This window comes from Notothenia rossii (assembly GCF_949606895.1).
Source record: "Notothenia rossii genome assembly, chromosome: 10".
Taxonomy (NCBI): Eukaryota; Metazoa; Chordata; class Actinopteri; order Perciformes; family Nototheniidae; genus Notothenia; species Notothenia rossii.
The window spans coordinates 53,865,880-53,875,706 of NC_136908.1; the positions used below are offsets into that span (position 1 = coordinate 53,865,880).

The 9,827-nt window shown below is 46.1% G+C and overlaps 1 protein-coding gene across 2 annotated transcripts; it reads left to right on the forward strand.

Annotated features, from left to right (window-relative positions):
- Positions 1 to 10: 10 nt before the first annotated feature.
- golt1ba (golgi transport 1Ba) lies at positions 11 to 4,583 on the forward strand. 2 transcript variants are annotated; one of them, XM_079656562.1, is made up of 6 exons: positions 11 to 199; positions 942 to 1,033; positions 1,240 to 1,418; positions 1,717 to 1,798; positions 2,284 to 2,318; positions 2,965 to 4,583. In XM_079656562.1, the coding sequence occupies exons 1-5, from the start codon at positions 175 to 177 to the stop codon at positions 2,290 to 2,292; spliced, it is 387 nt and encodes a 128-aa protein (XP_079512688.1). In that variant the 5' UTR covers positions 11 to 174; the 3' UTR covers positions 2,293 to 2,318; positions 2,965 to 4,583. The 2 variants fall into 2 exon arrangements, with proteins under 2 accessions (XP_079512688.1, XP_079512687.1); XM_079656561.1 differs by lacking the exon at positions 2,284 to 2,318 and having other exon boundaries at positions 14 to 199.
- Positions 4,584 to 9,827: the final 5,244 nt, after the last annotated feature.

A 9,827-nucleotide genomic window follows, 5' to 3' on the forward strand; every position in this document is an offset into this window, starting at 1 on the left:
AATGCGACACGGCGCTCTTCCGGAAGATGACATCGCGAGAGGGTGTGTTTCCGGAAGACGTGGCTGTTGCTGCAGAGGCAGCTGTCATCTAAATTGTTCTCAGAAGAGTACTTGAATGTTACTTTAAATATTATCTATTTATAGTGTATATTAACCTGTTTATTCACCGTCAAGATGATTTCGCTAACGGACTCCCAGAGTAAGACTTCTTGATATTTAAGTATCTATGAATTCAAGCTGCAGCTGTGAGTTAACTAGCAATTAGCATTCAGTGCAAGGAAAGTAAGCTTACATTTTCCCCATGGCATTCCATTACCCATGGCCCACAAAGCTAAATGTTAACTCCTATTACTATAACAAGCTGTTGATTAAAAGTAACACACGTTCATGTTGTATTTCCGTATCTCTAAGTTTGACTAGCTTGAAAGGAAAGTGAACAATGGAGGTCCAGCTCCAGTGAAATTACCAGAGGTGGAGGAAGTACTCAGATATTTTACTTAAGTAAAAGTAGAAGTACCAGAGTTTAGTAATACTCTGTTACAAGTTAAAGTCCTGCAATCAAAATGTTACTCACTTTATGTACATTTGTACTTTTGCTTAACACAAGTAAAATCACTAATTTCGCAGATTGGCCCATTTCAGAATAATATATATGATATGTTTGATTTTAAAGATTGATGCAGCTAGCTTGAATGACTTGAGGCAGCTTGTGAATTTACTCGAGGTGTAACTAAAGTCTGATTTAAGTGTTGAATATAATTCAAAACAACAATACAAATCTGCAAGTTAGCTAAAGGTAAACAGTCCATTACATGCAGAAAAATGGCCATGGTGTCAAATAATGGCCAGTCATATTTCAGCTTCATATTCCAAATCTATGCTTATGTAACAATATCTGACAGCAGAGTGTAACCTTCCTGTTGTGTGTATTTGTGTTGCAGAGATTGGAATGGGATTAACAGGCTTCGGCGTTTTTTTCCTCTTCTTCGGGATGATTCTTTTTTTTGACAAAGCACTCCTGGCTATTGGAAATGTGAGTGTTTTCATCTCATTGGACTGATATCATATGTCTTAGAAACAGGTTTCACCTCATTTCTTTGCATTAAATCCACCAGCTGAGCCGTCAAACTGACATATTCTTTAAGTTTTGCTGCACTGATCAAATGAAGTTTCCTCTCCTCCAGCTTTGCCGGTCTCACTTTTCAAAAAGACAAATCTCTTCCCCCTTTTTCTCCGTAGATCCTGTTTGTTGCTGGACTTTCCTTTGTCATCGGGCTGGAGAGGACCTTCCGTTTCTTCTTCCAGAAACATAAAATTAAGGCCACCAGCTTCTTCTTGGGTGGTGTGCTGGTGGTTCTGATCGGCTGGCCCATCATCGGAGTGGTGCTGGAGATCTACGGCTTTTTCCTCTTGTTTAGGTACGAGGGAACAAAGAGGGAACAAAGCATACTGACAATACTAGCATGCTTTAAGACTTGTTTGTCGTGTACCTCCTATCATTAACTATCAACAGTATAAAGCAACACATAATACAGGCATTTTAATGTTAAAAGCAAATCATTTATATTCGTGCTTATATAAATGTTGTTAATTTAATTATGTTGCATTTCTCTGTTTCATGCAGTTATCTTTATTAGAATGCTTACTAACTTCTCTTTCTTTGCTTTTATCTCTTCCTCTCATTCGTTCTCTCCCTTGAACTCTCCTCACATCCAGGGGTTTCTTCCCAGTTATAGTGGGCTTCATCAGAAGAATACCAGTCCTCGGCTCCATCCTGAACCTTCCCTTCATCAGCGCAGTACGTATCACCCGGCACTGCTGCCCCCCTGCAGCTCTGCCCTGTTTACACGTAGCATGGCTTTTCCTGTTTATTATTTTCCCTGTTCAAACAATGCGTCCTCTAAAGAATTAAAAAATGCCCCCCCCGCCCCCCCCGATCCAATAATAGCTTAGCTCCTACAGCTGGTTTAATGAAAAGGTACTGTGAGTTGGTGTGGATTGGTTATCCACTTGAAGGAGGACTTAAAATCGGAGTAAACGTTTCCGGAATGTCTATTTCTGAATTGCTATTTCTGCTAAGGGGTGTTTTGTAAATGCTGTGATGTCAGGGTTGTCATGGCATTAACTCTAGAGGTTCAAATGCATGAGGTCCGCAACGACTGCCACTTTTAACTCTAAACCTCCTAGGTTTAGCCTGCTTGTGGCTGGTGGATATGCTGCGACTGTGCTATTGTGTGAGAATATTTGTTTTGAGGTGTCTCTGTCTGTGTGTTTTCATTAAAGCCTTCGTAAGGCTCTGAGGACAATCAGCAGCTGTGGTCAGTCACTGCCGATATTTCCCTTGCATGCTTACATTTTATTAACATTTGACTATATTCATTAAAAACGTGATAGAAGGGAAAGCTTTTGCTCTTGCTTAGGAAGCTGATAATCATTGTTTAACAATATTTTAAAATCATATTTGGCTCTAAAGGCACACATGATAGGTAAAACAAGTTACACTGAAGTCCAAGTTGTCCCTTTTAATGATACATTCATTATATTTGCAGTGGAAGCAAATGTTGTCCGGCAAAATAGGTTCTGTTGGAAGGTTGATTGCATAGTGACTGTTAACAGGTCCAGTTGTTGATCTAATATAGCTGGCAAAAGGGTTGTAACAGTACACCGTGATATTACAATTGACAGTCATACGGGTCAATCTGTGTGAATTATTCCAATTGGTAAATAACAATAGAACCAAAAATGGCAGGAATTGATTCTGTTTGTCCTGTTTACCTGTTGTGTGTCCCTTTTAGTCCTGCATGCCTTCCATTATTAAATGATAAGGATAGTGGTGTCACACTAACATTTTGTATTTCTTTGAGCGCTCACAGGTCTGTGCCAAATCATGTTATTTTTTTTTAAACCAGAGAAGCTGAAAAGCAACAAGATGATGCTTACGACTGTTTCTCTCTTTCCTTTCAGTATGTGGACAAGGCGGGAGAAAGCAACACCATGGTATAACAGAGACTCTTTTTACCCAGAGAAGGTTATTTGAGAACAGTAGGTTTTATAAAGCATCACAATCTCATGAAATCCCCCCCCCCCCCACCCCTGCCGCAGCCAAAAACTTTCTGTCTGCAATTTCCCTTGTCAGTGCTACCAATCAAAGGATCATCAGAGCGTGGCACCACCAGTATGTTACTAAAGGGTGGAGTTACTAAGGTCACTACAATAAATATTCCAAAAGCTATCGATCCTTTCACTGTTGAGTGCATCTGGCACGAAGATGGAAGACTCCTTCAAAGCAGCATCGACTCTGTCTACATGACTCTCTTACACTGTGGAAAAAAACTGTCAAGCATACTGATGTTCCACAAGGACGAGAATTGGACATACAGCTTGCCATGTTGCAACATTTCTGTGCCTGTGCTTTGAATTTATTTGGACAAAAGTCCTGCTTCTTGCAGATTTTCTGTGACATTTGGTCTTTTTTCTTTTCGCAGCTGTTTAAATACCAAGTGTGGCTTTTGTTATATTTTCCTTTTGTTACATGTCATTTCTGATTACAGTTGGCTAATGATTACTTAAGCATAAATGATTTTTCATCTAATGATCAGTACTTTACTACATCTCTAGTGAGGTGCTTTGGCATCATACTAGAATATTTTTAGAATCGTATTGTTACAAATTAAAGTCTGGTCACAACAGAAAGAGGCACCACCCAATTTGAGATGACACATGGAAGGTGAATTTCATCCAGTTGGTGCTAGAAGCTTTGTGATGTAGTGAATACTCATGAGGCTAGCTAGCAAACTACTGTAGCTGTTTAGCTAACGGCTAACACAATAGCTAGCCAGGTACATGCTGTCACAAAAGCTATCTAAGCTAGCCGCTTTGCTAACTGTCAGTAGCAAGCAAGCTTAGTCATTAATAGGATAATACTCAGAGTTCAGTTTATTTAAGAAACGTGTTTTATTTAAGAAACATTTTTGTACCAACATCTCCTGTCTCATTACTGCACACCATTGATGTTTAAAGAGTAGTTTTTATCCCAGAAGAGCAGGGTTGTATGAAGGTTCAATTCTGTCAAACTTTATCTTTTTAAAATGTTTGCAGACTAAATGTTTCAGGTCAATTTCAACTTGGGTCTTGGTAGAACCAAAACCAAATGTATCCCATAATGGATTAACACTTAAAAACTGGTATGACCCTGATAGAGCTCTTTAATAATTCACACATTAAACTCATCACTGAATGTATATGATCAAACTCTTTTACAACCTGGGAACTTCCACTCTGAGGCACCTTTACGTGCTTGTGAACCTACAGACCTTTTATATCTAAATGTTATCAGGTCTTAGAGAACCCATTAGGGGGTAGAGTCCTAGCTATCCACATTCATTTGCTTCTTTTATTTTTTTAAAAACAAATTCTTCAGCATTGCAGACATCAGCCACCACAACCCGGGAGCTGAATAAATGGACTATTTAACTGTGTTTTTCTGTTGGGAGCATCCAAATGGAAGTTAGTGAAATGACGATGTATGTATGGCACTTTTGTTGTAAATATACTCTGGAAGTAAGCTTTCTATCTGCCATCAATCTTGTTTCTGGTTGTTTATTCCTGTCCTGTTAGTGACCACCTACACACACTACTGTATGAATCAGTTTTTTCAACATTCACATTCATTGCATATTTCAAACAATATATTTCTCCCATGTAAGCTGCTCTACAATGGCTCCCTGGAAAATGCAGAATATAATTGAAAATCGTCCTCAACTAAAAAATCTCTCAATCGTCAGACACCATCTTATTTAAAAAGAGCTCACAGTACCCTATTCCCCAACCACAAAGACACTCTTCCAGAATACAGGTTTCTTTGTCACCCTCTCTACACTTAACAGTAGGCTTAAAGAGCAACTTGCAGGTTTTTTTTTTTACTACATTTATGCTTAACCTTGCCTGAAAATTACAATTAAAAATGTTAATGCAGGATTTGATATGTTTTACAAGACATAAGGGCAGGAAAAGGAGGAAAAGGAGCCGTTTTGAGCTCTGCTACTAAAAACTGCTTTTTTTTAAACGTCATACGTAAAACGCGTCATATTACGTCACATGGGGGAGCAACTTTCTCGGACTCGTTCTCTGCCCAATCCGCGGTAGTAGTTTGTAGTTGGTTTGAGCGGTTGTGATTTAGTGAGCTGGTATTTTTCCAGTAATTTTACATTGCATTTCACCATTTGTAATCATGGTGAGCTTGTGTTTGTGCAGGTTGCACAAACTCCAGCCTGTCAGGACATCGAGTCCACAGTTTCCCTCACGGGTAAAGGACCGGAGCTAGCGTTCGTTCCTGGGTGCGTTGTGCATCCACCTCCCTGCAGCACATACTCCGTCTCCACAGCTTTATCAGGAAACCGTATTACATCTCTCTCCCCCCCTTCGCTGCTCTCTCTCTCTCTCCCCTCCGGTACACGGCACCGTAAGACGTAGTGTGGAGTTGCATTAGGTAACGCTGTGGTGGCTGTACTGCTCCAGCCGTCTCCTTTGTGTTTGTTTGTTTCCCCCTGTCTGTGTTGTTTGTGTTTGCGTGGTGGCTGTCACTCCTGGCTCCCGGCTCAACCTCCACTCACCTGCTGCAATCAGCTATGCACCCTCCCCGACTACACACCTGCTTTCCATCAAGCCATTTACAACGGCATATCAACGGAGGCTCCACAACCTTTCTCCGCCAGATCGTCAAGTATCAGCCGTATCTCGCGTCTCCCCTCCGGTACACAGCAACGTAGTGTGGATTTGCATTAGGTAACGCGAGATACGGCTGATACTTGCGCACTAGTTTCTGTTATGGATCAGTATCAACAGTCCTGCCAGTAACGTTACTATATTATCAATACTACTTTAGTTATAGCCTGATATATGATTGCTAACTGTTGCGATGTGACTGACGTTAGCTAACATTAACTGTAGCTAACGCCGGTCACTCACCAAGACAGCTGCTCTGTTCTCTACTGGTTCTCCACACACCAAAGCTCCATTTCTCTCCGATGGCCGTTATTTTTTCTAATCCTTGGCTGCTCCTGTTCTCTTGGACGCATAGCAGGCTTATAATTATAATCATATGCATTCGAATATATATTTTCAACCTCTTCTGTGTAAAAACTAGCATTGTGACCCATGTTTATTCATACGTTAGACCGGCCGCTCTCCCCCATGTTACGTCACACGCGGGAGGTCATGTGCGGGGGCTTTTTTATGCGGAAGTGAAAATGTCTTACTAAAACGATACAGAATCCGGCGAGGGTTGGGCTGGGTCGCATGCCACCCATCGAGCCTGCCATCGCCTCCCTTATTCTGGCTCCTGATGAGGCTCTAAGGCCTGATGCCAGGTGCCCTCGGCCTCAGTGCAGGGTCACTAACGAACTGCTCTGTAATTCCTACGACGCAGCGGCACGCATGGGTCGTATCGGGAACTCTCTCTCCCATCTAATGCTGGCCGCCTCCGCCTCTCTGCAGCAGGCTCCGGCTGAGCCTTCTTTGCTGGGCCTCAGTGATGCATCACTGCAGGCCTTTGCCCCAATGACTAGGGAATTTGGACGAGTTATGTCCCTACTGGTGCAGACTCGATGCCAGGTTTGGCTGGCTCAGTCACCACTAACGGAGACATGTAGGAGTGTCCTCCGCGGAGTGCCAGTCGAACCAGGGGAGCTGTTTGGAGCAGCTGCCCTGGCGGCACTAGAGCGTGCTGCCCAAGCTAAGCAGACCAGGCAGCAGCTCTCGGGTCTACGTAGGCCTGTGCCTACTCCCAGCAGGCCCAGGGGTCCCTCTAACAGCCGCACTCTGCCACTGGCTTACAGTGCTGTTCTGCGGAGGTCCCAGCAGTCCACTCAACCGCCTCTCAATGACTTTCGTGCCGGCCCTCCAGGCAGCCCCGTGCCCCAGAGCCTTACTCTGGGGCACGGGGCAGGCGGTTCTTACCCTCGTTACCTCTGCCCGTCCTACCACCTGTTCTCTGGACCCTATCCCCTCAAACCTCCTTCAGACTATCGCTCCTGATATTCTACCATTTCTCACCCATTTCATCAACACTTCTCTAACTTCTGGTCACTTTCCAAACAGTCTCAAGGAGGCAAGAGTAAACCCTCTCCTAAAGAAACCCACTCTCAACCCGTCTGATGTTATTAACTACAGACCCGTCTCTCTCCTCCCGTTCCTGTCTAAAACACTTGAACGCGCTGTCTTTAAACAACTCTCCTCTTATCTCCATCAGAACAACCTTCTGGATCCGCACCAGTCTGGTTTCAAGGCAGGTCACTCAACAGAAACTGCTCCCCTTGCTGTCTCTGACAAACTGCACACTGCTAAAGCAGCCTCCCTCTCCTCTGTCATCATCCTTCTGGACCTGTCTGCTGCATTCGACACGGTGAACCATCGGATCCTCCTTCGCACTGTCCAAGAACTTGGAGTTTCAGGCACTGCACTTTCCCTCCTCACCTCATACCTCAACGACCGCACCTACAGGGTTACTTGGAGAGGGTCCGAGTCCGACCCTTGTCAATTAACTACAGGGGTCCCTCAGGGCTCGGTTCTTGGTCCCCTCCTCTTCTCCCTGTACACAAACTCGCTCGGGTCTGTCATTAGCCCGCATGGTTTTTCATACCACTGCTACGCTGACGACACCCAACTAATTCTGTCCTTTCCCCGCTCAGAGACCCAGGTCGTCGCACGCATCTCTGCTTGCCTAGCAGACATCTCTCGGTGGATGTCTGCTCATCACCTCAAGCTCAACCTTGACAAGACTGAACTGCTCTTCCTTCCGGGAAAAGATTGTCCCACTCTTGACCTAACAATCAACATCGGCACCTCTGTTGTCTCCCCGACTCAGACTGCAAGGAATCTGGGTGTGGTCCTAGATCACAAACTGTCCTTCACTGCAAACATCGCTGCTACAACCCGCTGCTGCAGATACACGCTTTACAACATCAGGAGGATACGTCCCCAGCTGACCCAGACATCAGCGCAGATTCTGGTCCAGGCTCTCGTCATCTCACGCCTAGACTACTGCAACTCCCTCCTGGCTGGTCTACCTGCATGTGCCATCCGACCTCTGCAGCTCATCCAGAACGCAGCGGCTCGTCTGGTCTTCAACCTTCCCAAATTCTCCCACACCACACCGCTCCTCCGCTCCCTTCACTGGCTTCCAGTAACTGCTAGAATCCACTTCAAGACACTGGTACTTGCGTACCATGCTGCGAATGGATCTGGCCCTTCCTACATCCAGGACATGGTTAAACCGTACACCCCAGCACGTGCACTCCGCTCTGCATCAGCCAAACAGCTCGCTGCACCCGCACTGCGAGGGGGACCCAAGGTCCCGTCAGCAAAAACACGTGGGTTTGCTATCCTGGCTCCAAAATGGTGGAATGAGCTCCCCATTGAAATCAGGACAGCAGATAGCTTACACATCTTCCGACGCAAACTGAAAACTCATCTCTTTAGACTCCACTTCGAGCGATAGAATTACTAACAAAGCACTTATATACTAATAAAGGGCTGGCTTTCTAAATGCCAGTTGAGTAGCACTTGAAATGTTTGGCTCTATGAAACCTGATGTACTTATATGATTCTGTTTTCTTAAAGGTTGTATCTTCCTGGTCGAATGCACTTATTGTAAGTCGCTTTGGATAAAAGCGTCAGCTAAATGCAATGTAATGTAATGTAATGTAATGGGCCGGGGGGCTAGGCCCTGAAGTCCCGGGGCCGGTCGTCGGCTGCTTTTCCCAGCAGCAGCTCAGCTACTGGGCTGCCTGTACTTCTAACCCAGGGATACGAATTGCAGTTCCGACGCCGGCCCCTAGCCTTCGGCCGGGTCAAGATGACGGTTGTCAGCGACCCGGCGAACGCCTTAGCTCTGGCCCAAGAGCTGTCTGTCCTCTTGGCCAAGGGCGCATTGAGCCACTAGACCCCCTGCTTCAGTCCGGGGGGTTCTACTCTGCGTACTTTCTGGTGAGCAAGAAAGTCGGCGGATTTCGTCCAGTACTGGACCTCAGAGGAATCAACAGATTCCTGATGGTGCTGCCCTTCCACATGCTGACCACAGCAGACACCCTCCGTGTTGTCACACAGGGGGAGTGGTTCACAACCGTTGACTTGAGGGACGCCTACTTCCACGTGCCGATTGCGTCCCACCACCAGATGTTCCTGAGGTTTGCCTTTCAGGACCAGCATTATCAGTTCCGGGTACTTCCCTTCGGTCTCTCCCTCTCTCCAAGGGTGTTTACCAGGGTCGTGGCGGCAGCTCTCGCACCCATGCAGGCACAGGGCATGAAGGTCCTGCCGTAGCAGGACAACTGGCTGGTCTGTGCGCCGTCCCGGTTCCAAGTGGCCCATGATACGGCGCGCCTCTTATGTCACGTAGCCCGGTTGAGCCTGACAGTAAACACCGGGAAGAGCTGCCTGGTCCCCTCCCAACGGGCCACTTACCTGGGGTTGGTCCTAGATTCGGCCGCCATGAGGGCCTACCTGACACCTCGTCGTGTGGACAACATTTCCCACCTTCTTACATTCAGTTCCTCCGGCTCTTGGGCAGATTGACGGCTGCCGTTGTGCCCTTAGGCCTGCTGTCGCTGCGCCCTTTGCAGATGTGGCTAAACAGCCTTCACTTGGACGCCAAGCGGCACAGGCACAGGAAGGTCAGGGTGTCGCACCAGTACCTTCACTCTCTGTCACGCTGGAGGACTAGGGCCTATCTTCTGATGGGCGTGCCCATGGGCGCCATCCCATCCCGCCGGGAGACTGTCACTGTAGATGCATGTCTCTCAGGGTGGGGTGCGGTGTGGCAGGGCAGG

Coding starts and splice junctions, on each gene's coding strand:
- golt1ba (XM_079656561.1), top strand. CDS start 175: ATGATTTCGCTAACGGACTCCCAGA. Junction 200..941: donor TTCGCTAACGGACTCCCAGA/GTAAGACTTCTT, acceptor TTTGTGTTGCAG/AGATTGGAATGGGATTAACA. Junction 1,799..2,964: donor ACCTTCCCTTCATCAGCGCA/GTACGTATCACC, acceptor CTTTCCTTTCAG/TATGTGGACAAGGCGGGAGA.